General features: G+C 40.1%; 1 protein-coding gene across 4 annotated transcripts in view; it reads left to right on the top strand.

Moving 5' to 3' along the window:
* Positions 1-1066: 1066 nt before the first annotated feature.
* The window catches only part of gnb1a (guanine nucleotide binding protein (G protein), beta polypeptide 1a), a 33396-nt gene continuing 6514 nt past the window's right edge, over positions 1067-27948 (top strand). Inside the window, exons 1-9 of one of the 4 annotated variants that reach the window (XM_051424912.1) lie at positions 1067-1458; positions 4312-4356; positions 20070-20176; positions 21178-21216; positions 21538-21644; positions 24730-24793; positions 25398-25560; positions 27014-27080; positions 27575-27776. In XM_051424912.1, coding sequence (XP_051280872.1) covers positions 20120-20176; positions 21178-21216; positions 21538-21644; positions 24730-24793; positions 25398-25560; positions 27014-27080; positions 27575-27776 — 699 coding nt within the window. In that variant the 5' untranslated portion in view covers positions 1067-1458; positions 4312-4356; positions 20070-20119. Of the gene's footprint in view, positions 1465-4311; positions 4357-18756; positions 18779-20069; positions 20177-21177; positions 21217-21537; positions 21645-24729; positions 24794-25397; positions 25561-27013; positions 27081-27574; positions 27777-27948 lie in introns of those variants that run through there. The other 3 variants (XM_051424911.1, XM_051424910.1, XM_051424913.1) reach the window with 3 other exon arrangements.

Consider the following 27948-nt stretch of genomic DNA (forward strand, 5'->3'; position numbering starts at 1 on the left):
GTCATCTCTGTGCTGCAGTGATGGTCCATCCACAAGCACTCAGCACATGAAGTAAATCCCCATTGATTCCTTAGCTTGAACTAGAGCACATCAACATCAGTTCATAAACCATAACGTATGGCAAAGTTAATGTCGTCGACAAAAACCTTCATTGCCAACTTATATTGACCACATTTCTGGGACTCATAACTGTTAAGTTGCACTAATAGATCAGTATAAATGTACAAATATAATACAAATATAAATTTGACCATCAAGCTACTACTGTGTAGGGAACGTTCTACCAGTGTGATTTAGCATTTGCTCTCCTTTAGATTAATTTCTATCACTTATATCTTTTTTTGTCTTTATAATAAAACTACAAGATCAAATTTAGATTCTAAAAGTGTTAAATATATTGACTGCAGATTCAGTGAAGATGTGTTTTGGATGCTGGCAGGGATGTAGATGCTCTGCTGTAGTAAAATTTGTGGCACAGCCTGTTTTGTTTTGCAAATGAGACCGTGTTATTAGCTTGAAGTAGCAGTTGTACTGACATGAAAGTCTAATATTATTCAGGAGTCCTCACACATGTTCATTTCAGAGTAACAGAAAAACTCTTTTGGCCATACAGTCACTTTAGCAAGGTCTCATGTAGACACAATTATTTGGGATTTTAGTGGATAAACTGTGTATGGAGAGATAATATTTGTAAAACACATTAGCATACTTCCTATATTCCTAAATATTTGAATTCATTTTTCATGATAAATTATAGTTTAAGTGTCCCCAAGAACCTGTAGAGCTATATTGGCCACAGTTTCAAAACCACTGGCATAAACAGGGCTTGGTGTGTAGAAAGGCTGTTGTTCTAACCTACTTTGGCGTGGAAAAGTCTCATTCTCTGGTCACATTTGTTCTTAACTCTTCAAATTAACAAAGTTGTACAATTAAAAATAGTGTTTTGGAAGGTAAATGTAATCTAGGTGTGTTGGTGTTACCAAAAATGGCAGTATTTCCTGATCTGTTGGAGTGGTCGCCGACCCTTCGCCGTACGTTGTGACGCTGCCGTAACGTGGGGTTTCCCAGACCTGAGTGCAGGGTTACCGCGCCCATCTCTGCTGTTTGATGGCCGGAGGAAGAAGCGACTGAGATCCTGGCGTGAAGGAAGAAAAAAGAGGGACGACGACGGTGGGAAAGACAAGAAGGGATTTTTGCTTTGAGTTGGAATTTGCGTTGAAACGGAAGAACGCCTAAACGGGACTCTGACACGTCTATCTGGGTGAACACCGCCTTGTCTCTGCGCCTCTGTGCCGGTGTGTCTCCCCCCTCGGCGGGTCAAAAACTGGGTTCGGGGAGTGCCGCTCCTCGGTAGCTAAACTAGCTAAATCTGAGCGCCTGGGCGGAGAGAGGAGAGACAAGATTTAGCTGTTTCCAGTCAATGTGATATAAACAACGGATACCCTCGACTGAAAGCGGGTAAGGGTGTGTATTGTTATTTGAAATTGCGCTTCAGGAAATGCATTAAGTGTATGTGCAGTTGGCTAGCCTGTCGAGCAGGGAAGATGAACGAAAGGGGTTAAACTGGGTTGAGTGGCTTCTCCGTTAGAGTTAGCTGCCGTTAGCTTGCTGCTAGCTAGTCGTTGCTGCCAATAGAGTGGGTGGGGGGTCACTGTTGGAGAAACTTAACGCACTGCGTTGACCCAGGTGTCAACTGACCACAACAATATTCAACTGCTTATATATCTGATGCTTTTACCCAGCAAGCTGGTCGTTAATGGCCAGTGCTAATGTTAACTAGAAGGTTAGTTGGTGACAGCTCGGCAGGTTAGCCAGCACCCCTCTCCAACAACGTCCGGGTATCTTTCTCCCTCTCTCAAGAAATAAGCGATCTAGCTTCAACTGTGTCAGCTTTGCTTTAGTATCCATTTTACCCGAGCAATACTTCAATATGGGTTCAGCCAAGACGTAATATTGCTCCCAATCATCACCAACACTTTGGCTCGGCCCACATTTATTCACATCTTTGCTCTATAGATAGCTAGTGATTACCTGGTAAGCTAATTGGTGGCACATTTGCTACTCTGTTTATTGTTGACTAACCCTAGGCGAGCTGTTTGAGATGATGATTACGTAGTTGCAACTTATTACACTTGCATAACTCAAACCAACGCGAGCAGAGTTTGGATTTACTTCCACTCTTGTTGAAAATTTGTGGCATCATGCAATTGACAACGAAGGGAGTCTAAAAATGGCTACTTCACCAACAGAATCACCACCACCACCACCACCCCCACTATTCTGTAGCCAGTCCATACAAGTTAGCCAGCAGTGGCCACAGCCTACGTTTTCAGCCTGGTATGGCTGATCTGGGTGTGTATGTCCCGAACATGGCAGCCAGAACAATTTGCCTGTATCCTTAGTGAATATGAACAGTGTTGTTGTTGAGTGCAGCTTTTTTTTTTTAAATGTAAAACTCGTGTGTTGAAGCGTTAATATTAGCCTTGCAAAAAATTAAATATTTACGTAATGCTGAATCTCCCATCTGTGGGCACTTATTTGCCAGGCTGTGTTTAAACGGGCTCGTTGAACTAACAGTGTTTAATTCAGTGAATCGAAACCAAACCATCATGGATTATAGCTACTGTATGCCACAGCTATATGTTCACATTCCCACGTTTAGGCTGCAGTCAGCCATCCAGTCATTCACTGATTGTGCCGAAAGGGAAATGGCTAATTCGTTAGCGACACTCTTCTGTAAAGTGCACTAAAACGCTAGAAATGTGCATCTGTTACCAAATAAGATCGCATGGGAAAATGACAATAAGCGCCGCTGTGGACCTGGTAGTGGCAATAGCCATTTTAGCTCCATGAGTGGTAAACCAGCTTCAGTCTTCCAACACACGGTTCGGCCTCAATTTGAGCTACTTCTTTTAATGATGTGAAAACGAGATTATCTAAGTGGATTTTGACAATCTGTTTATCTCGATCACGGGTAGGTTGCAGGGCAAGTTGTTAGCAGCTACAGTAACCATGCCCCACCGGGCCGCGCTGCTCTGTAGTATTTCAAGCTGTAACATGTAAAACGGGTACGCTTGATCCACGGTGAAGCATCAAATCCTAGTCAGCACACCGGCATAAGGTGTTAAAGTTGACGAGAGGAGATCGGAGATTTTTATTTGGTGGTAAATATTTCGAAAGATGGTTTAGCAACTAGTCAGACGGGCTGTCGCAGGAAGCCGAGCTGAGCGCCTCCTCCAGCGCCGAGGCAAGATACATGTAGCCTACCGCTTTGACGAAGTTATTGACCAGCAGTGTCAAGAAATTGCATGTAAAGATTACACTGCTGAAAATAGCCGACTTCTAGTCGTTTTATTAAATTTTCGGTGTTTCTTAAAAGAGCTATTTGTATTAACCGGTTCACAAAGATGAATTCATTTTGCCAGTATGCCCCCTCCCTCCGCCTCCTCGAATGAATGGGTTCCTGTATTCAGGGCCCAAGCAGCTGCAATGAACAAGATGGCGTTCAAAGCCTTTTTCATCACCGCTTTTTCTCAGACTGAGAGAGACAGCTGCCGAGCATCGGATGGGACCAGGCTTGGCAGACTAGATTTCTTTGATTTCCCCATCGTAAAAATGTACAGAATGTATTTGTATTAAAAAGGTTTTAAAGCCAATGGGATTCCTGGCCAGATGAATCCAATATGTGCACCTCAGATACAGGACAACATGGTGGGGAAGGGGTGTTGTACATCTTGATTGTGAACCTGAATACCAGGGAACATGGCAACTATGATAAATATTTGGTAATAATAATATATTTATAATATATGGTTTGTAAGAAATAAAAATAAAATTTACATATTTTTATGTCAGATTTGAAACATCTGTAACCACACCTCAGGGAAATGGGACATATTTTTCTCAGTCCTGACTAGAACTCACAGTTAAATGTAACTGAATAGCTTAACAAAATAATCTCTAAATAAAAAAATATAGAGAGATTATGCTCTGGATTTAAGTGCAGTGATTTTTTTCCCCCACATTTTTTCTTCTGTCAAAACAAATATATTTATTCAACTTTTTATTTGTAAAAACTTCACCTGTTCTGTGACGGCCACATGTCTTTTTGCCCGAGTTCATGTGAACTCCACTATGTAAGTAGGTATTTTTATTTCATTTGTTTGGCTATGTAGTTTATCAGTTTCAGGTAGGATTGAAATTGTGCAAATTTACAATGCCGCTAACTTTCCTGATTACGTTTACTTCTCAAGCATTGACCCAAAGCTCTCAATCTATTTTTCAGATAATTTTTTTTTCTGTCAATCACAGATTGGTAACACCATACCAGAGACAGCTCTGTAACTGCTGCCTCAGGTATGTCTCTCAGCTTCACTGGAATTTAAGATTTTGCTGCTGTGATTTATTAGATTGTTTCTTTGTGAATTAACCAGCCCAGGACTTGAGGCTTTTATCCTAACTGCTCTCACTGTTTAATCCACTGCAGATAAAAGACAAAGCATATACAAAGCACTGGGCAGAGTATGTTTAAGTTTTTATCAATAGTAGTTTTAGTTTGAGAACAACCTGTACGCACATCAAAGAGCACCCATTCAAATCAAACTAAGCGTAAAACATTGTTCCATTTAATGTTAATCAGCTTTCGTGACCTGGATGTGACCCACAATGTACTGAAACCCAGAATGTATTTGATGTTCTGTCCAGTGGCCCTGGTGGACAGTGATGGCATGATCAGCAGGCATTTCTGAAAAATTGTGTTGATACAAGTGGTGTGAGACAAGCCTGTCTGAAAGCCTACATGGCAGTAATGTGTGTCTGAAGGACATTTGTTCCTGGGTTTGTACACATCAGAGCTTGTCAGTAGGGTGAGTGTCACCACAACATAAGGACCATGTGTTTTAAAACCTGAATCATTAGCCTTTTGCACCAGGAGGGGGGTCTTTTGTTTTTAAATAAGGATTTTCATCCAGTTGATCTGTATTTTTTTTAATCTGCAAGTGCAGGATATGAATGGGATTAAATTCTTAGTCTGTGGATTTCGCTGTCTGGGATTATCAGGCTTTGGTCAGTGATAGTGCTGATTTTTCTTCATCTCTGATATGATCCTGCTTTTAACTGTATGTCCACTAGGCTTCTTTAAAAGACAGAAAAGTATTGAGACAAGCACCTGAAAAATATGGACAGACTGTTGGTAAAATGACCCAAGGTTTTCTATTGAGTAGCCAGTTCTGTGCTACCACAGAGAAATTTATAGATATGAAAACCATTCACAAGCAGTATAAATACTGGTGTTACCCAACTTTTTAATCCAGTGACAAGGTGGAAAGTTAGCAACAGCCACCAGCCAAAAGCTGGTAAAATGTGAAAGTGGTTGGTAGATGTCGGGCACAAAAATTAATTACTACTGAGTGGCTGCTGAATTAGAATGTTTATCCTATAGGTAGATGTGATTGTTTGCATTTTAAAAAGTTAATTTACCACACCAATATACTAGCTTGTACAGTGTACACTATACACATAGTAAGGTTTAGTAATAGCTACCCTAATGTAGCTCCCATTTAGCAGTGTGAAGATGCTCTAATGTCATCCAGTTTGCTTAGAAACCCTAACTGGTCCCACAGAACAGCGAGTTGTCACCATGTCTTGGCCATAAAAATAAAACTGATATGAATGTTACAGTTTGTTTCTCTGAACACCTCGCTGCTTGTTCCACTGGATGGGTCTAATTGCTGGTATTAAGAGACACTTTGTTTTTTGTGTTAACAATATACATCACCACCAGTCTGTTTTGTGTCAGACTTTAAGTACCCCAGTCCTGTTTAGGATGGTCTTGTCGAATGTGTGACTAAATGTGCTGTAGGTAGCCTATGACTGGTTAGAAATATCTTTATGTGTGATAGAATCGGTTGTAGTACATTCTCCAGCACTGTCAGTTATCAATGGTATATCGAATGTTTCTACCATGATCGGTGGTGCTGTTGTTAGAATTGCCGAGCCTATTAGTAGCACTGGGAAAAAAATTATTGTTGTGGAATAAAGCCTTAACTAGGGTATACATTGTCTAGCCAATGCGCTCTTTAAATTGTAGTAATAATTTTGTTGTTTTACTGTAATTTTTTTGCGGTAGTACACAATGATATCGTTCAGCCTTATATGCTCCTGTGCAGTGAAGTGTGGTATTGATGAGCCCAGTGCCTGTCTGAAAACTTTAAACTTAAATGTATAATAATTATTTATTTAATAAAGTGTTCAGAGGTGGTAACACAGAATGTTCTAAAAAAGGATGATGGGGATCAGAGGTCTTGCAATTATCTTAATAATGACTTTTGAGAGGCGTCGAGGATAGCATTTTATGATAAGGTGCCCCAACACTCAGTTTTCTGTCAAACATCTATTTTCCTTCCTTCTTATTCCATCATTATAGTGTAACAGTTGGGGTAAAAACACCCATGACAACATGTCTTCTAATACATGGGCCTTTGCTTATCCATTGTTCTTTGCTCTCCAAGGCGTAGCTCTCTTCATCATTCAAGTTTATTCTTGTATCTTAATTTAAATGGGCCATTAGTGGTGGCCAATGCATTATGGCTTCCATTACTTTGCTCCTAGGTCTGATGCATTGTGGTCGAGCAATTTAAATCCTTTTTCCTCTTCACCCACGAAGCTTCCTACTATACCCAACTGAAACAGTTTCATCAGGGTGTGTTGCGCTTCTATAGGCAAATGTCGGGCGGAAGGTTTTGTAATTGCAGCTCTCTGTTGCTCTGTCGCCTTTTTAACAAAACCTTGGTCAGAAGCTCCAAGGACAGAGTTTGTCTACTGGCAGCCGAGTATACAGTGGTACTGATGGTCAGTTTAGCTGTATTAGTTATGCGCACCATACACACCACACATCTTTTTGACACACACAGTTACCACTAGTTCCAGGTCTGTGTTATTTTCAACCCTAAGTGCCGGATGACATAGAGTTAAACACTATTTTCAAAATAAAGTTTTGCATATTCTCAAAGGTTGTCGAATATGGGCAGTGGGTGCAAATGCCAGTGTACTCACAACAACAGGTCTGTCCCTCTACACAAGGACAATGTAGAATTTGCGGGTTTCAGTGAAAAGGATGATGCTGATAATAATTCCAACACTGAAAAACAAAATCAGTCAGCATAGGCTTTGATTGCATTGAAAGTCGCATCTAATAATACAGGAGGAAGAGGCTCCTAGCTCTTTCCAACCACAGGAACCATGGAACCTTTTTAGGAACTTTAGGGACTTTACTTGCATATCAACTGGCGGAACCTAGGTCTAAATTTAGTACCTGTGCCACTGTTCTTGTCTTACAAAAAGTCCCTGCTCCAGAGGTAGTACTTTCTAATGGCTCAGGAGCTAATATGTTTGCAGTACTGAGTTTTGCTGATTGGTCAAATACAAACCCAGAAGCTACTACAACTTGTGTACAGCATCCATTAGCCAAGTTTACTGAAAGCCATCACCAGATGCAGAGAGCGTCAGAACAGCCGACCGTGTGGAGTCCTGCTTTGCACTGTCCAACATGGCGCTGCCCTCCGTTTCTATCAAGCTTCTTTGCTTCCATCACAGTTTGCTAGATTGTGGTCATTTTGTGACTGTATAAAGTTTATAGCCTGCTGTGCTGTTACTCCTGCATTCTTCTGTGTGTAATGACGCAGCTAAAAAACAAAAGTGCATTGATTCGACTGGCAAAATGCGAGTCGACTCTGGCCGGGGTCTTCTCAGCTTTAAGGGGCCAGCCCTAATTGCATGACGAATGTATTTCGGACACTATAGAGTGTATTCTGCATTTCCCATCTGGGCCATGAATCCGAATATGACCGTTGGAGGTTTCTGTACATGCTGGTTACCTCACTTCTGCGCTACTGGTCAAGCACCACTGCTGACTGGGTACTTTCAGTTATTCTTCTTCAATTAATCTGTGCATGTAGAGGTACTAAGGTAATCTCTGTGATAAGTGTCCCAATCTCTATTTACCTGCAAGACGCACAGGTGCTAATAAACATTATCTGCAGAGTTTTTCTTGACTCTTCTAGCACTGATTAATCCTGTCATATGTCCACATCTAGCTAATTTTAATATAATCGATAAATCTGCAGGTTAATCGGAAATGTGCACACATGCAACTAATCACATGACCCATTGCAATTGTACATTGGCAAGGTGAATGCCTGTGTGAAAGTTCTGACTAGAGGCCTAAGACCAATGCAGTTTTTGTTTTTAATTGCAAACCTGCATTTCTGTCTGTGAGAACAGGGCAGTTTTCATTATGAGTGTAGTATACTGCTGGCCTTTCTGTGGACACTAGCTCGCTGTTGAGCCAACCACACCAACACCACTACTACCTTGAAGTGGCTGACACCAGGAGGTCCAACTTTATTTGAACACAAACAATCAAATCTTCAACACAAATTATTGTTAGCGCAGACAACATGTGATCAGCCACGTGTGCACTTACTCGTCCCATGTCAAGGTTTGTAAGGCAAAATACAGACAGTGTGTTTCTTTACCTTGACTCTAGAACAGAGGGCACATCAGAGGAGGACACTGGGTAGTTATTACACATTGCACTTAGTTTTCCAGTGCACATGCTTCAAATATCTTTGAGTATAAAAAATAGCTTTTCATTTAGGTGTGATTTCTCTCTCATACCATACCATTCCGATCCATACAGTGTTGCGCGGTAAACGTCTGTATTTGAATGGGTCGACACAAACCATGTCCCAACAGTTCTCCCAGCCAGGTTTGAAGGAGGGTGTGACTCAGGTCAGCTTTTTCCTTAATGGGATCCTCAACACAGGTTTCCATCTAGTAACCTAAATGGTTGTAATGTGATGTAACCGTCGCTCCAAATATAACAAATGGGTATTTAATGATACTGACTTTAGTCTGTTAAATAACAGACTCTCCAAAATGAAACAGAAAATGAGGATATGTTGGCCAGTGTATTCTAAAAATTTGACTTAAGTTTTACACTGTGCTGCTAAGCTTGCCCGTTTGTTTTGTTTTTTTCTCTCCAAGCTAACCCAGGGTCCACATTACAAAAAAAATTCTACCCAAGTTTAAGATTTGCTTGTAGTTTGACTGTAGGTGCTGTTATGGATACATAGCTTGTCACCACTGGCCAAAAGGTCTTTGCCACTGCTTTGAATAGTCAAAGTAAGTGGCACCAGGGCCGCTTAGTGACCCACACACAAGCCTGTCAGCACTCAGACACTGTGTAACCCTGCCGAAAGCCCATCACAATCCCCAGTATTGCTTTGCATATGCACCTCAGTGCCTGCTCTGCTTTGAATAGAAGACAGTTTCTCTGCCTATTTACATTCTAGCCCTTACATTTGAGTGCCACAGGGAAAATGTGACCAAACCTGAATCCCAAGATGACGGGGAAAGACAGCCAGTATTGGTGAGTTTTCTTCCTCTTTAAAGCAAGAAAGGCCATAGTCACTTGAGCAAAGGAGTGGGCTAGCTGTCATGTGACTTTTCACACACGCTTGTTCCTCTCTTGGAAGCTTGGAGAAAAAGCACGGGGGGAGGGGTACGATTATTAATGCAATCAAAGGAGAGTATTTTATGTTTTAAATAAAGTCATGCTTTTGGCTTTGGGCAAGCCTGACCTTCCTTTCCTTTTTTAAATTTAACTCGTTCATTTATCTCTATGAAAAGCTAGTTGTGCGGCTGTCCAAGCACAAAACATACCTTTGTTAATGTATGTGACTGTTTTTTAGTTTTCTTTTCAACATCATCAACAATTTTCTTAATTGTTTTCATACCATCCCATGAAGAAAATCGGCTTGAATCTTGAATCTGTTTGCCTTGAGCTTTGTGCTTTTTCAGTGTTGTGATGGTCAGGATTGTATTACACACCAGCTTTTAGTGAATTATGTTGTATTATATTTGTAGTTTTCATTTAGCTAGTTTTGCCTGTTAGGGGTCACTTATTCTACAATAGCCAATGCCTGCGATTTCTACCAACAATGCATCCTGTCTAGTAAGAGCACACCGCATCATGGAATGTTTCACTAATCAATCAATTAAACTCCACTGTCACTCCCATTGATGTTATGTCCCCTATCATCAGACATTACCCACAGCAGACTGCCACATTGAGGGAGGGCACATATAAAATTGTGCCCAGTTAAAGGGACAGTTAACACAAATTCCACATCTTGTGTCAACAATATTTGCAGGTAGGCCCAAGACTATTTCAAGTCATAGTGGAACATCTTTCACTTTCATTTCGTGTATTTTTAGAGTTTAAGTGTGTCTCATTACCTTTATTTTCTGAATAGAAATGTGAACTGTAAAGTTTTTTATTTAACAAAGTTGTAATTTCATTTTATTTAAAGTCAAATTACAATTATAACAATTGATTATTCAACTACGGATGTCCTGAGCTGATAAGCATGACAAGAAATGATCCAAGTTTTAATTTGGTATTATCTTTTTGAACCCCAATCTATTTCTGAAAAGAGGGACTCTTACCACAATATTGCAGGGTCTGCTGGCAATGTTGTGAGCAAGTAAATAAGTGCACAGCAGGCAGCAGCTTCAATTATCACATGTCAGTGTGTGTCAGCAAGCAATGTGACAGGACCTGCATTGGGTTTTAAAAAAACATGGTCAGTGTGCCTCTAAATAGAGGTTTGATACCCTGACCTAGATTCAGGTAGAGTTTAAAAACAGTTAAAATATACAGGTTTGCATTAAAATATGTTAGTTTGTATCTATGTGTACAACAAAGTGCAGTAAGATACAAGGAAAGCCACAAGAAATAATGGGCAGGATCACTATCAATTAAAAACTCTTTTTGCACCTGAGCCTTTTCAGAGCTTGTTTTAATGAAGCTTTGACCTAAATCGTAAAACAACATGACATAAAAAGCAGCAACATTGAAATCCAGTCATTTCAGGCCATAAAACACCTAGACACATAAAACCTGTATTCATCCATCCATTTTCTGTACCCGTAACCTGTGCAGGATCATAACGGGGTGGCCCCTATCTCAGCTCACATTGGGCAGTAAACAGATTGTCAGTCTGTCACATGACTGACACATGTACAGCCATTCACAATTACTCTCAGTTACATTCACTTCTGTCTGTAGGCGAGTTACAGCGACCAATACACCTAACCTTGAGTCTGTTTAAAAATACATAAAGATGGAAACAAAGTGGCTTTAGAACTGCATTGATTAGCATACTTTCAGTAACAGAAACTAGATAACTGCATTTTGTCATTAAGAGTACAGTTTCTTAAGATTTTGGGTAGTGTGACTGTTCAGGAAATGCAAGGATCTCACCATACACTTGCCCCCGGCTCCAAGTCTACTGATGTGGAAAGGTTTTTGTGTCACACATGCAGCTCCAATGTGTCCCGTAAATTTTTTTTTTTTTAAGCCAGCCCTTCACTGCTCCTGAAATATGAGGCTTCAATGGACTTAATATCACATAGGAATTGAAAGCATATAAAGCCAATATGCGTCAGGTGTTTTGTTAATGCACGTGTCATTCTTCTGAGCCCATGTTTGTCCTGTATGGATGTGTTAGTGGCCAAATGTTGACATGACACAAATACCATCCTTCTGGAACGATTCCACTCGAAGTTTACATCAGAATGGAAGGTGAAAGTGGTGCCGAAAACTGTTCGGGGAAAAGGTACAAGCAGCCTCTTCAAGTTAGAAAATTGCTGTACTGTACTGTTTCATTTTTCTGTTAGATAAATTGTGCGCCTAAACTGACATCCTGATCAGAACTGTGTCAGCTTATGCATACACATTTGTAGCCCCAAGATTTTGCTCTACTTTCAATGGCGCAAAATGGGTTATGTGGCCTGAGGCCACTCATTTTCTGTTCAGCCATTCTTCTTGAGACCCATAAGGATGCGAAATGCACCTACTCCTCAGAGCAGTAATTAAAGGAATAATCCACAGTTTGTCAGTACATGGCACATTGCTCATCATCTCACAGCTTCATTTCCAGGGCAGCCACTAAGACATCCCAAATTGCTTTTACCATAAACAAATAAAAACACTACACCCAGTCTCCTCTTTGCCACTAGGGTCAAAGCCAGGCTTGGCTGTCCTGTTAAGTGTAGCTACTCAAGTATTCCACTCACTTTGCCTCTGCAAATTTATTTCAGAGTGTGTTTATATTACACCTTAAAATTTCCACCATTTTAACACCTTGTGTTTTTGTGAATTTTGGCATACTATATTAAATCAAAAAGATATTAGAAGTTATATTCAGCCAATTACATTTCCAAATTGTTTTTGGTATTGTTATTTTCTGACTCCGAAATTTAAACATTTCATAACATATTCATTCATACTGATGCTAGCCAGACAGGGAGAGTACGGATCATCCTTCTCCTCCATGGTGCCTTATCGTTGCCTGTTTGGTCGAAAAACACCAAGCGAATAGAGAGTGTGTGTTGGAAAGAATGACTAAGTGAGTGAGATTGGATGGGGCTTTTAAGAAATGTCCTGGAGCAATCCCCTTCTGTCTTCTTTTACTGCATCATCAGCCCCCTTGTTCCTGCCTTCTTTGTGACCTGGTTGTGTTTCAGCTACATTTACCATGCATCACTTCCCCACAGCACTTAGACGGACCCTCACCCACTAACCAGACAAAAAAAAAAATGAAACACGACCCATGCACTTACCATATCATTCCACCTCTGATTTACACTCGTAAAAAGTATGTAAATGTTGAAGATTAAGTCTGACATTAAGTAATAGTTATCAGGAATTTTCTGATCATGTTTATTACCTCAGAATGCAATCAGACATGTTTTATATCGAGTAACTGCCCATACTGAGTATGATATGACTGTCTATGACTATCTTTCTACATCACCCAGCTTCACAGTGCACAATTAGCCTAAACTAGGGCAACTACTAAAACAAGGTGATGTGGCAGTAGGTTTTGAACATTATCTCTACTTTGCCACTATGAAGTTCCAGTACATTTTTGAAACCAAAAGCAAAAATGTAAAGGTGTTTTCCACCTCAGAAAACTTGGGAATGGATCAAGTATTAAGCCAACACAATCCATCAGAAATGCCTGAACATTTGGATCAGAGTAGGTCTCTGTTATAAACTGCTAGCCATTTGAAATTACTTTGACTAATCAAAATGTTGCATGTTTGCTGGTTAGAGAAAGTCAATGCCGTGGTTAAGCTGTCACTACTGGTTATACCTGAGATACTGAGCACAATATATGAGGTTTGCCAAAGTCAAAGTGAGAAAGCTCAGGGGTGGGAGAATGCTTTTAAATATTGCAGAGGGTTTTCTTCCACTAGATGGATGGATGGAGAGAAGAAGAAGAAATGATGTGGCTTCTCTCCAGACAGAGTGCTTTTCTAAAAGCCATTCCAGTTGCATCAAGACCTGAAAGTGCAGTCCCACTGTAAGCCAGGAATAGGGGTTTTAGAACTATCTGCCATTTCACCATTCTGGCTTTGACAAAGTACAATCTGTACAACCATCTAAATGAAAACTGACATTTTAAAACAGCACACTGATTTTCATGGCTTGTTAAAGTTAAAATGCAGTCTGGTAACCTTGTTTGCTTTTGAGCTCTCTGTGCATATTCAAACCATGGATGTTGAAGGATGACATTTGTTTTACTTTCAGATTTAGTTTTGTTTTTACACACCTTGCACCATAACCATAGGCTTTCACACTAGTTGCAGTATCCAAACCACGTTGGGTGAAACCAGGCATATACGGTGATGCAGATCAGATCACTGTCAATAGGTTATCTGTTTGAAGTTGTATGTTTGTTCATGCATTGCAAATACCTTATGTGACTATTGTGACATAAAGTCACCACTGAAAAAAGATCAAATATTGTAAATATATTTCAAGTCTCCGTAGCTTCAGGCTCTGCAATGAACACAGACGGTGCAGAACCACAGCATAAATCCAACTAGATACTTTTTTACTTTTTAAGTATCTGGCCTGGGTTTAAAGTGAGAGGCATATGTCTAATTTGTAAACCCCTGGATAACATTACATTGTATACAAAGGCTGTTAAAATAATGACATCAGGATCAGTCCACAGGCTACCAAGCTGAGATGACACACCCAAAATGACCACATGGATAAAACAAAAATTAAATAAATGTAGCTGGTTCCAATTGTGTGGAAAACCAATTTCAAAGCAAAGATGATAAATGTAAAACATTTCTAATAGTGTTGAATCATTTTCCAAGTTCATAATGTATTTAACAATGAGTCTCTTCTTTGCACTTGTAATATTATAATTTGAGCATTCATCAACAAATCTGTACAAAAGAAATTATAATACCTATCCTAGGTATCGGTTAGTCGTGGTTACTGCTGCATACCTCTTGGTTCCCTCTTTCATTTAGGAATGTACTCCTAGTAGCTTAACAAAATGACTCGTCTCATGGCATCTCCACTCAGTGTACTTGGCATCTTACATTCAGTCTGTTTTGATTATTTGTTTAGCAGCATGGGCTAGGCCTAATCTAAGTCAGACTGACCTAATTTTGTGTGAAGTGCTAGCCTATCCCCCTCTGTTGCAGCACCACACACAGCGCCTCCTGCTGATCCTCCACCCTTCTCTCTGATTTTATCCCTACGTTTGTCTGTTAGCATAAGCCTCTCTGTCAGGATGTCCTGTGTGACCTGTTATTGTAATGTAGCTGATTGCATAGCCTGGTTCAAAGCCTGGATGGACACTGGCAAGTGCAATGGTAGTAGCAGAAACCACAGAGCAAGTGTATTTGTAAAGCGTGTGCGCTGTCGCCACATCCGCTCAATGTTTTGACAAAGGGAAGAGAGACGAGCATAGCTAGGGAAACACCCTTAAAAAGGAAACGCCTGCTTAGAGAGGCTATGCACTCGTATTAAGGTGGAGGCAGCGTGTTGACACAGATGATCAGTAGTCGAGGCACTGCCACAGCTAGCTACCGACTGACTTGCAACAAAAACGGGTCCCATCCATATCCTGTTGTACTTCCATACTGTATCTAGGAGCAGAATATCAACCACAACCTAAATGGCACTCTGAAGCACTAGCAGGAACAATCAGATGGGGGAGACGGGATGCATCCCTCACAAATGCAAGGGGTGGGGCAGCTGGTATCCTAGCATGAGGGCGTAAATTATTAAGCCTACCATCTCTACCCCACCTTTCGAACACTACTTTCTGCTTAATACATAGCTGTGTGTCTATGTCTCACAGCTGGGCAATATGTAAAAAAATATGTATCACAATGGTTGATGCTGTAAATATTGCTATAGCTGATTACATAGTGCTATACATTATCCCTTTTACATCTTACACAACCACTCAAACTCCCAATGTACAAGATATTTTCTGCTTTGTTCATTTGCTTAAGTTGTGAAGAAGCTTGGTACAGTTTGGGCAACTTCCAACATAGAATTAATAGCACAATATTTCAGCGTCAAGATTAGCATGTTAGTTTCACTAACTTCAAGTTTTATCATGAAAGGGATTTTACATGAGTGTACTATTGGTTGGGACAGTGGTCAGGACTAGTATGAAAAACTAGAGTGGAAAAAAACACATTATATACTCCAAGGCAAAATGCAAGTGAAAACCCCATAACTGACAGAATGTGTTTATCATTTGATTTTGTTTGCTGTGCTTGCCAAACACGTCACATAGATGATCATTTGTTATTTTGACCCTTTTTGCATACATAATGAGAATGACAATTAGAACCTAACAGTGTAATGTAACGACAGCTAGTCGAACCCCTGATTATACATTTCGCAAAGACAGTTGTGTATTGCAGGCTTATTGTACTGGATTGCTTTATGTTGTGTAGCTTTTTGTGTGCTGACCCCCTGTACAGCATGTACAGTGCTTCATCCTGTATATACACATTTGCGCAGTGCATTTGGCAGAAAACCAGATGAGAAAAGATATATTTTGAGAAGACCAAGGAACCCACAGAGAAGTAAGTGTAGGCCTCCTCTGCTCAGTCTTTAATGCTGGGAAGCTTACCAAGCCTTGCTCCCCTTCACCAAGGGGTTAATTAGCAGCTCCTCTCCCAATTGTCCTCTGCTTGTTCACTCTCATTAGTTTAATCTGGCTCTGTCCTCCAGCTTGCCTCTCTTGCCTCTATCCTCTTGTGCACCAGAACATCTCACTGCCTGTCCCACTCCTTATGTCATCAGGGTGGAGCCTTTCATCTAACCCAAAAATCTACCAAACCCCACTGGACCATCCTGTGATTTATATCCCTTCATACCTGCTCCCCTATTGCGTTATGAAGCTTTTTTTAATGTTTATTTTTCATTAGCTTATCCTTCTCAAGTCTTTTGATTTAAAAGAATATGATTCTAATGTTAGGGATTGAAAGTGCCCTGAGCCTAGTTATTAGAGTTCCATTTTTGATTATTTGTGATAGGTTGGGTGATGAGATTGACATTTTATCTGTATAAAATAAGTTTTGTTGTCCTTATTCCTTTATGGTGTAGGAACTATGAGAGAATTTGTTCAAATTAAACACAAGTTATTATTTAAAAGGGTCAAACAACCTTTAAAATTGGCTTTTTGAAATCCACAAATGTGCTGCTCTTAATCCTTCTCTCAGTCCTTTCTTTGAAATAAATATTTGTAGAGAAGAAGTCCTCTTACATGATTTTGTTTCTCACCCTGTATAAAGCAACATCCACAGTAATGTTCTCTGATTAAGAAGCTCATCTAGGCCACTTATAAATCTGTATGGTGTGAAAATGAATGGTGCATGATCATTGCTATATGGGAAGGAGAAATACCAATGAAGTGTGTTTGTGTGTGTGGAGTCAAATTACACTTCCTCTCTCCTTGTCACTGTGTTGTGCTCGAGATGTCGGAGCTGATAGGAGTGGCTGGAAAATGTGAAGTCTGCTTCCCTCCTCCTCTTTCTCCTCCTCCTCCCCCACCACCTCTCTAAAAATAGCTGGCAGAAAGAGAAGGCAGCGCAGTCGAGGCTCTATCTGTTGGGCTGCCAGTGGTTTCAACACTCCCACCACCAGCACAAGGGAAAAAGAGTCCTCTGAATCACACCTCTAATACTAATTGCCAGTAAAGAGTACTGCCATATTATATATTTTGTCAGTAGGATTTCTTTTACATTTCATGAATTCAAAATTAACCTCCTGCTTGAATATTTGCATTTTAAGAAGCCAGTGTAATTTTGAGCACAGAGATCATTGAGTAAAACAAAAATGATTTGTAATCAGTTCATACGCAGCAGTCTTAAATTGTCAGTTTTAGGACCTTTTTTTTAAGGACCAGACCGTGGAATGTTCTTGACAGGCTGCGTTGATCACCTGACCTCAGCCCAACTGAGCATGTGTTTCACTTGTTTAAGCCAAGACGAAAGCCCCTAAAATAAGAAAGAAGTTAAGATGGCTGCAGTACATTCCTGGCAGAGCATGGAAAGATAGCAAGCCTTTGCTCATGTGAATAGATTGTAGACTTCTGGTGGGTTTTGATTGGAGGGGTTTTACAACCAAATATATGTGAAAAATTGTGTGGAGGCCTTAAGAATATAGATGTTTGAATCACATTTTAGACTTTTTGCACGGTCCATAACTAAGTGGAGTTTATACCTGGCTTTCTTTTGTTTTTTTTAACATCGTCCACATCCACCCTTATTATTGATCTAGGTTATGTGATATATTTAAGAGTGACTAATGGCCACCTGAATCAAATACCTAGTAAATATGATGTGATATCGTATAATATTGCACGTATTCCCAGACATATTTACCAGGATTCCCTGAACGCTTCATTAAACAAGCCACTAGCCTACGAAGGGGCTGCAAAGGGTATACCGATTGCGTCCTCTGTTGCATAGTCACGTAAAGCCAGGACAACCAGTGCTTACTTGTACACAGAATGGATGCTGCATGTTGTAGCAGCCACAAGGTTTGGGGGACCAGTCAACAACCTTTAGCACTGCAGACTCCACCCCCATAGTTCCTGGGCCATGGGGAAGCACTACCTTAGTCAGGAGCAAGCATGTTTTTGGGAGTCGGATATGTGACCCTTTGCATTGTTCCTCTACAGAGTTGGGCATACATATCAGAAGGACAACAGGGTGTTCCTAAATAACGCTATAGGACAATTATAGAATGTTAATTGGGTATTGTAAAACAAAAATTCAACAGAAGTGCCCAAAAATCAACATGATATTAGATAAAGATTCAGAAAATGAAAACAAACTTTTTAGATTGTAATACAAGGTCTTAAGGGCAAGGTTACTTTAGCTGTGCAGTCTGTAATAAATTTGACAAAATTGTCAGCAGTAGAAGTGTGGTCGTTGAGTTATTTATACACTGCAGTGTGTGTGAATCACCTGAACCTAGACTTCATCAACCAATGGAACATATCCTTGGCCTAATACACTTTATTTTTTTAAACTAATGTTCAGGTTTTACAGTTCGATATGTTTTCAGCTTCCAAAATCTTTTGACTGCTGATAGCCCTGGTATAGGCCACCGGCAGGTTACATTACCTCTTACACTGAGGGCTATTAAAGAGAAGACAAGAATTAGCCAGTGATATTACCACGAGGCGTTTTTATCACCAAGATTACGGGTTAAGGCGCCTTGCTTAGATGCAGACCCATTTAGCAGCACTGGCCAATCAGGTGACAGGTAGCTACTGAGTTGTCAGGCGTTTGAAGGATAAGGTGTTCATTCAGAAGGTCTCGACACTCCCCAGGACAAAGGACCTATATCGAGACCCAGAGAAACAGGGAGGTAAGGTGTGTTTGCAGTACGAAATGGTACTGTACTTAGTTTGTATTTGATAGATGGGCGGTGATTTTATTACAGTATTTCCTTTTAAGCAAATGTAGTTTTTTTTCTTTGAATTGTGACGGTAATGGTCCTTGGAATGGTTGAAAGGGTCAAAGGAAGACATCATTTGCTTAGCTGAATGTGGTCAGTGAAATGATAAATTATCCCGGAGTGTGGACAGCTGTTTTGGAAAGTTTTGTCTGCTGACTTGCTATGACTCTTACAGGCTCTTAAAGTAGTAATGATTGTACCACTCACAATGTGTCTTGCATCAGTGTCCAACGTGCCTGTAAGCCAGAGTTCACAATTCTTACAATAGTATTTTTTCTTTTTAGTAGAATTTGTGTTTCTTTCTATGGAGAGTGAAAGTGTCAGTGCTAAGAGCGTCAACCAGAGGATTGGGGTCAGCGGGATAGCCACTGCTTTTAGGATCATCAGCAGGTTTTGTCTTAACCGGATTTGGCTGGAGGAGCTGAATCAACTGTGTCCCAGGATTACAGGGATGACATTGGAGGGGAGTTTAGAGTCCAGAGGCCAGAGCATGGACAGCTTTACCAAACCCCTGCCCGTCATCTGAGCACCTTGGGGTTCCAGTAGTGCAACGAAACCCAAGCTGGTCTCTTGGTCTGCCTCTGCTTTCTTGATATCTGGACTCTTAATCTTGCTTCATTTTGACATTCCAGTAGGGGTACGTTTATGGTCCCTTACGGCTGAGTTTTTTTTTTTGTTTTTTTTGTTTTTTAAAGTATTTTTTGCTTTGGCTGTTGAGGAATTGTTATCAACTACTCTGTAAGGCCAAATGTTTGCCCAAGGGTTTACTATTGTTCGGAAGGGAGAGAGAACAAATTCAACATCATCCTCAAAATTGTTATCTTAAGCCTAAAGTAGCTGCCGAGTGCTTGTTGCTAGGTAACAGTTTCAAGCTGGCAAGGACAAGTCTTGAGCTGTCTAGAAAGTGTTGGGCTGTTGTGATTCCCTGCGACTTTGTCTGGGCCTTACAGATTGGATTTAACAGACACTATGTGATCCTCAGCTGCATTTTGTTGCAGTAACCATGTCCTTAAATTCATTACAAAACAGAAAGCACATAATGTCTTTACACTTTGCCCCAGGTCTTGCATGTAATTTGCTGCACAGGCATTCAGAGTCAAAAGTATAAATTACTTAATTGTACATTTTGTATATTAAAACCAACATTAAATGAGCAGTATGTGGTATGTTTGTTGAGTCTCTCATTTCTTGTCTCCTCCAGATCAGCAAGAGTCTAGGCGGCGGAGCGAAGCACACCATTAGCAGAGGAAAATGAGTGAACTGGATCAGCTACGCCAGGAGGCTGAGCAGCTCAAGAACCAGATCAGAGTAAGTCCTTCAGTGTCCTCAAGTCTACCCGTTTTCATTTTTTTCTTGGTTTACAAATCCAGGTTGACAATTTGTCAGTCAATTCATGTGCTCCATGAGACTGATATCTCAAACTAGTGTTGATGAAAGCAGACTTTCCATTGAGAAGCTACCTATTTTGATGCTTCTCCGTTAATGATGACATTATAAAGATATAGCACAAAGGATGCCCTTTTTCAGAGTTAGCCTGCTGGATAAAGGTCTGGTCTTGGTTAAGTGTTTGGAGAAAGCTTTTATAGCCCATGACAGTATGTTATATTGTCGTTGGCTCAAATGATCAAATTCAGCGTAACTTTGCCAATGATGTAAATCAGCCACTACGACAGAAGTGGGATGACAAAATTCCATCATGAGCCACTGTACTACATTTCACCCATTAGTGTTGCAGATGATTTCTGTGTTAAAGTTAAAACTGTCTGCTAGGCATCATTGCTAGCATAATTGTAGTGATATGCAACTGAATGAGAATCCACTTTAATTGTTATGATGCAGAATTTTTTACTTGTATTGCTCCATTAGTGCATGATGACATTTATTTTATTATTAAAATGCTTAGTATGATTGCCACAATGCAGTTAAGTGGAGATCATGTAATTATCTTTATTGTTTTTGAGATTGTCATAGCGCTTTGATTTAATGGTAAGTGAGCCCCACAGTAAAAGACACTGGGGTACATATAAGGCAAACCCCGCTGGCTTTTGAACTGAAACATGTCGGTTTGTGACAGACACTTACACATGGTGTATTATTTTTGAAGGTGTATCACAGTTATGAATATATGAATGTCATTATCAGTAGCTATACTTTTTCAGTACAGTTTGTGCAATAAACACATTTGAGTTTATGGGATGGTATACAAAAGTATTGAGGTTAGCGACGCAGTCCTATTGATACACTGGTGTTACACTAATGATGAAGTGTTAGCGGACTGAAACATATTTGACCGAGTTGTTGTGTTTCAGGATGCCAGGAAAGCGTGTGCGGATGCTACCCTGTCTCAGGTAAAGAAATATGTTCATACCATGATCTTCACTCACCATTATTTATTATTTAACAATGGTAAAATATGTTTAAAAAAATACTAAAATCAGCTTCGCTGTTGGGTGGGTGTTGGGGTGGGTGGTGATTACAGTGAGTGCATGATTTGAAGACTGCATTCTTTTTATGTTTTTGTTAGTCATATCTTTATTTGTGCCTTTTACTTCTTTACCAAATACAAATGCCACTGCACTATGCCACATTACTTGAAGCTTGAGTGTAAACATCAGAATAAAATATAGTGGCATTAAAGTGACTGTTTCTCTCATCTTGATCTTGTTTAGATCACAGCTAACATCGACCCTGTTGGCCGAATTCAGATGCGTACTAGACGGACACTGAGGGGGCATCTGGCTAAAATCTATGCCATGCACTGGGGCACTGACTCGAGGTAATCTCATTCAACTCCATTCTGTCCATTGACTAAATATTTCATCCCATCAGCCCAGCCCCCTTCCCCTAAATGCAGGAAATGGACATAAAAGCTAGCTTGACTGTCTTTGTGCTAGTTACTTCTCCTGAGGGTCCTTGTCAAATCATGACACTCTACAATAGCTCCCTTATGCATCCAAAAGCAGGTCTTTTTTCTTTACATCTGTGCAAAGTGATCTATCAGATTAACATATACTCAGTGTTCCAACAATTCAACAGTAGGATACGTACGCACATGCACAATAGGTAATGCATTTTTGTTGAATGCACATTGAGCACGCATCAGTCACTCTATGTTTGAGTGTGTCTACTGTGTTGTGTGTTTGTGTGCGTTGGGGGTGGGGTATGTGGGTAGGGAAAATACTCAAAATGGAGTCAGCCTTTGTTGGAGCTGTGTTGAGGCTAGATAGCTGAGGCAGATGAAGCAACACTCCTCACTTTACATACAGCCTTTTCCCTGGAGTTGTACACACCTCTCACCTCAGCAACCAACAAGTTAATCACTGTGGTGCTGGTGTGCGTCAGTCCACAGAGAGACCATTGCAAACTGCCATGTCACCTCATCATCTTTCCAGTCATAAACCCAAGACAAAAAATCTACCACTGTTTACCCACCGTCAGCTCTTCCTGTTTATTTGTTTCATCTGTTAATGTTTCACCTCCCGGAGGAGTTGGGGTATTTATTAGACTACCTGCTGAGATTCAGCCACCCAGAAAGAAGGTCACATGAAGATGTTTTGACCCAGAGTCGAGGCTAAGTCTGGTATTTGGAGACAGTCATGGAGACACTACTTGAATTCAGTCTTGGGTGGGTTTCTAACAGTTTTAGAAAGAAACCCATCACTCATTTACAGGTAGTTCCCGTCATTAGCCAATAATATATCGGGTTAAATGTTCAGGGTGTAGTCATCTGTGAACCATACATCTACACAAAGGTTTATCTTATAAAATGTAAAATGCCTGTAAGATACAAAGGTTTGTAATATTACTATGATTAAACATGAGATATCTAACATTTCAGTCACCATAAAACATTGTTTTCTAGTAGAAAAAAGTGAGTTTTATTTTTAAAAACTAAAAAATCAGTGAGTCATAATTCATGTCACACATGAAAAGATTTGTTCATAACCACAGTTGACCCAATAGTTGTTTGGTTTTTGTTGTTGTTTTTATGGCTCTACTGATAACAAGCCGGCTCTTGTTACAGTTGAGTTTTGGTTATAAGGTTATGAATTAAGATGATTTTTCAAATTAATGTTGATTTCTTAAGAATTAAGTATTGAGTGATTTTATTATATAACCATTGCAACATCTGAAATACCTTGTCTGCACTGAATATAATAGACAGAAATGATTCAAGCAATATCAGATAGTTATCATTGGAAAAAAATGTTGTGCACCATTTTTATTAGGCAGTTAATTTTTGTTTCTCTCATAATCTTTCACTCATCATGGACTCCAGCCTCCAAAATTGTTCTCTCTAAACCTAACCTAACTCATCACACAACTATACACTCTATGTAAATGAGTCCTTGGTACCTGAGTGCATTTGGTTTCACATGAATGCTGTTTACATTAGCTGAAAGTCATACGAAAGAATGGCAAACATTAGAAGAAACTGAAAGTTTGGCTTCATCTTGCGCTTTTCTTTCTTCCTTTGCTGCTATTCACTTGAGCTGAACAACACTTCAGACAAACACACTTTCTCCTTGTGTTTGACTTTATCACAGTTAGCCAAACAGACCTGATGAATGATGAGCAAACTGAATTTGTGTTTGCTCAAAATCAGGTTTTTGTTCAGTTTTAAGTGATTCAGAGAAAAGCAGAGCAATAAATACAATGAACATGGTTGATGTCAGAGCTCTATTCTGACTAGAAAGTGAGCACATCAAAGCATTGCATCATCATCTCCCAGCTGACATGCACACACCCGCACACAAATACACACTATCACATTTCACTGGAAGTTAATATTGGGCCTAATCTGAAGTTGTTACATTTTCCTGCTTTTGACATCATCCTAGGCTTTGATTATTTGAGTTTAATATGTTCATTTGAAGGTTGGAAAGCCGATGCTTCATTTTCTTTTTGACTAAAATTCCCAGCACAGACTTTTCTGTCCCTGGCTTATTATGTGCTGGAGTGTGCACATGTGAGTGTGTTCCCGCCAGCCCGGTAGTTAAGATTTGCATAGTCCCAGCAGGCCTTGGTGTGTTCACTCCTTTTCCTGTTCCTATGTGCATTGGGGCCATCACTGTGGTTACTCTTGTTAGGTTCACCCAGATAGCAGAACACAGCCACACAGGTCATGTGGCCTGGATTGCTTGCTATCTGTTGTCAGATATGCACTCATAGACAAACACATTGTCCTGGATGTTTTGTCCTCTATTACAATTACATTTAATATCCATAATTAATGCACATAAAGGTACTGCACACTATATAATATTCGGTGCAGTCTGTAAGTGTTTGGATATCGACACATTTTATATTTTGTTGTCCTTGCACTTCAGCACGTTGGATTTTAAATGAAACAATACATTTGAGGTTAAAGTGTTGACTTTATGTGCAGGTTAACAGTGTGGGAATTTTAGCCTTTTTTTAATACATATTCCAATTGTTGTCTCAAATAAAAGTGAAAGTGAGCACAACAAAAGGTGCATCACTGGCCAAACACTTTCACTTAATGCAACATGTTCAAATATTCACAGAATTAATGAAAACATTTAAACAAAAATAAATTGTGTGTCACTTACTATTATTTGTGTTTGTGAAGATTACAAATGACAGGAACTGAGTACCAATATATTACAAATGTATACAGAAACAACACCACACATTGGATAAGGTAGATGCAATTATTTCTGTGCATATCTAAAATGCGTGTTAACTGTATCTGCATGTTGTCATTGTTCTAGCTGGGTTTTTTTTACCAGCTGTTTTTCTCTGCTGGTTGAAACTCACATAAAACCTTTGTCTCAGGTTTGTAGGGACTGGTCATTTTAAATTGTTCTGTCGTTTGATCTGATCTTTCTTTTCATCAGGCTTTTGGTCAGTGCCTCCCAGGACGGCAAACTCATTATTTGGGACAGCTACACCACGAACAAGGTAAAACCACCATATTCCAAAGAACTGAAACGATCTCAATGGCCTGTAATTCTTGTTTTTCTTTTTCTTTTGGTGAATCTGTGAACAGTAATAATTCCAAGTTATATTGTTACGGCAATGAAACAATAAGAGCAAAGGTCATCATCAAAATATTAAAATAAGATAATAAGATGACATTATAGAATATCTGTCGGTCAGCATGCCTAAAGGCAATTGGATCTCAAACCAACAAGTCAAAAGGGAAACTTTGGCTTATGAGGAAGTCTAAACATAAAGAAATTATATGGTTGACTTTCACCAGATATCCAAATGGTTTTGCAACTGGTTGTCAGGTGAACCATTGTCGGTATTTGTTCATCAAAACACAAGTCTGCAATAATCATTACTACCCCCATTTCTGGCAGATAGTTTGGTTTTGATTGACAAAGTGCTGAGTTCATTATAAAACAATTCAACTGTTTGAGGGTGCCAAGTAATGCTATTTATATTGTGCCCTTGAAAGGTTAAGTTAATATTGCAGACAGACTTTGTCACATGTCCTCCCCTCTCTCTCCCATCTGTCACTGCATACTATCTAATATTAAATCTTCCTCCCCTCTTCCAGGTCCATGCTATCCCGTTGCGCTCCTCCTGGGTGATGACGTGCGCCTATGCCCCTTCTGGGAACTATGTTGCCTGTGGAGGTCTGGACAACATCTGCTCCATCTACAACCTGAAGACCCGCGAGGGAAATGTGCGTGTCAGCCGTGAGCTGGCCGGACACACAGGTAAGCTGGAAACATCAACATTTACCCATCAATCCCAAGATTTTTGATAGTCAGATTTATCTGCCAATATATTGTATTTGTACAGATACTCAGTGTCTACTATTTAATGTAGATATTATTCTGCAATAGGAAAATATTCTGTAGGCTATGGGACAACAAACATTGTCTCTGGAACCCAGACTGACATAGTTTGGTGTAATTGATGCCTCTGTGCTGACCTCTACCATTTATCTGTGTGAATGACAATGAATAGAGAAACAGCTTAGTTCCCTTAAAGCTGCATCTCTCTACCACCCAGGTGGACACACAAGAACACATTTTATCAGCAAGCATGATAATCGAACTTGAGTTGTAGCTACCAAACATCAGGTAGCAGTAGTCAGTTTTCTGGCATCACAGACTAGAGAGAAAGGCCTTGGACCAGTCCTGCTTTTAGGAATACTGAATTCTCAAGATTGGTCCCTCATTAGCGTTCAATAGTCCCTGCAGATATTAAGTCACACTATGTTTAGCAGTAATACTACAGATAACTCTTGGATTTTAATGAATTCATGCTAAATGTACTCTAAGATCTGCACACATTAGCTTACCGAAATGGCGGCGAGAAGTAATTGGAACATGAAACATCAATAGACAACACGTGGCATGATCATGTTCACCCAGCCTCTGTGTGCTGCTTTCTACAAAGGGGCACCTAAAGGACAAGAGAGGTCCAAAATGTCAAATTGTCATAATGTTATCTTAACAGAACTCTGTCACTGCATTTTTAAAGACAGTTTCACACTCAAGTTGAATTTGTCTCTTTATTTGGGTCATACCCATTTCTAATCATTTTGTAAATTGGGTGAATCTAGTTGATATCAGGTAACAAGGATGGGACCTTTTGACTGATGAATGTATTGTTTAAATGTCTGCCTCCCACAGCAACCAGTCAAATATAAGCCATTTTATTATTTGCTGTATGCCCCCCCCCCATGTCAGCCTCATCTGCTGGTGTAAGCCGAATTATTCTCACATCCGAAAGATGCCAGTCACATGGTGTGTCTTTCTTCATAAATGTAGGAGCTGGTCTAGCTGTATCCTAGCTCAAGCCAATGAAAGTGTTGAGCTCTTAGGCGAGGAGCATTCATCTGATCAGTGTCACATGATGCAGGAAGTGTGTCAGCATTTTAGTTCTAGTTCCCTCACTATAGGGAGGGGTATGTACACTCTGCCAGCTAGTAAAGGATGAATTATGGAAGCAAGTCATGAACCAGGGGGTACTCTACAGCCTTTTTTCTGTTTCTGGTAGTGAATTAGTCAATTCATCTCCCCCACATCCAGCACAGCATTTTGCACTCAGACAATTTGGAATAGAATTTCTTCCTCTGTGCAGAAATGAAGCCTCTCCTACTATAGAAGAGCCTGTCCATCATAAATGAGTTATTCAATCAATGTGTTTGATTTCTGACAGGTTACCTGTCCTGCTGTCGCTTCCTGGATGACAACCAGATTGTCACCAGCTCTGGAGACACCACCTGGTGAGTTGTGGCACTGCACCCAATGCAATCCAATAGAGCACCCTTCCACAAACTACGACCTCACCATAGGGTTAACTCAACACCTATCTTAACAGAATTTAATCAGAAATAGAGCATTATAAACTTCAAACATAGCATTAGTTGCAGGGCTATCGTATTTGTTTGCATTGTATTGTAAGGTGTTCCTACATGTAGTCCTAATGGTTAAGATTTCTCTTTCAACAATATCTATTGAAACAGTTATAGCCATATCAGTTTTCCAGATCAATATTGAGATTCACTCGCAACTGTTGACATTGTATCCAGCATGGCAACAGTAAAAGCCAAGTCAACCATAAGCTTCAAGTGCTTGGGCTAGTTTGATTTCATACAGCCACCAGCATCACATCATAGCTTAATCAGATTCCTTCTCGAATAAAACATACACATTTTCCAATGCGCTTTACATGTTGTTTTGCTGCTGTAATTTGACAGCGTTCTTTCTGTTTTTGCAGTGCTCTGTGGGACATTGAGACTGGTCAGCAGACAACTACATTTGCTGGTCACACCGGTGATGTCATGAGTCTCTCTCTGGCGCCCGACACCAGGCTGTTTGTCTCTGGAGCCTGCGATGCCTCGGCCAAGCTCTGGGACATCAGAGAAGGAATGTGCCGACAGACCTTCACTGGCCACGAGTCGGACATCAACGCTATCTGCGTAAGGCCACACACAGACACCCACACACACACTTACATGTTATATACAATTCATATCTGGGTGTCTAGTCTCAAGTCATTCAAGGCATGTCCATGTCAAGTCAGAGCAAGTCTTAAGTAAAGTTTATAAGCATATTGCAAGTCAAGCTGTATATCATTCAGGTCTGTGGATG

The sequence above is a fragment of the Dicentrarchus labrax genome, unplaced genomic scaffold, assembly GCF_905237075.1.
Source record: "Dicentrarchus labrax unplaced genomic scaffold, dlabrax2021, whole genome shotgun sequence".
NCBI lineage: Eukaryota > Metazoa > Chordata > Actinopteri > Moronidae > Dicentrarchus > Dicentrarchus labrax.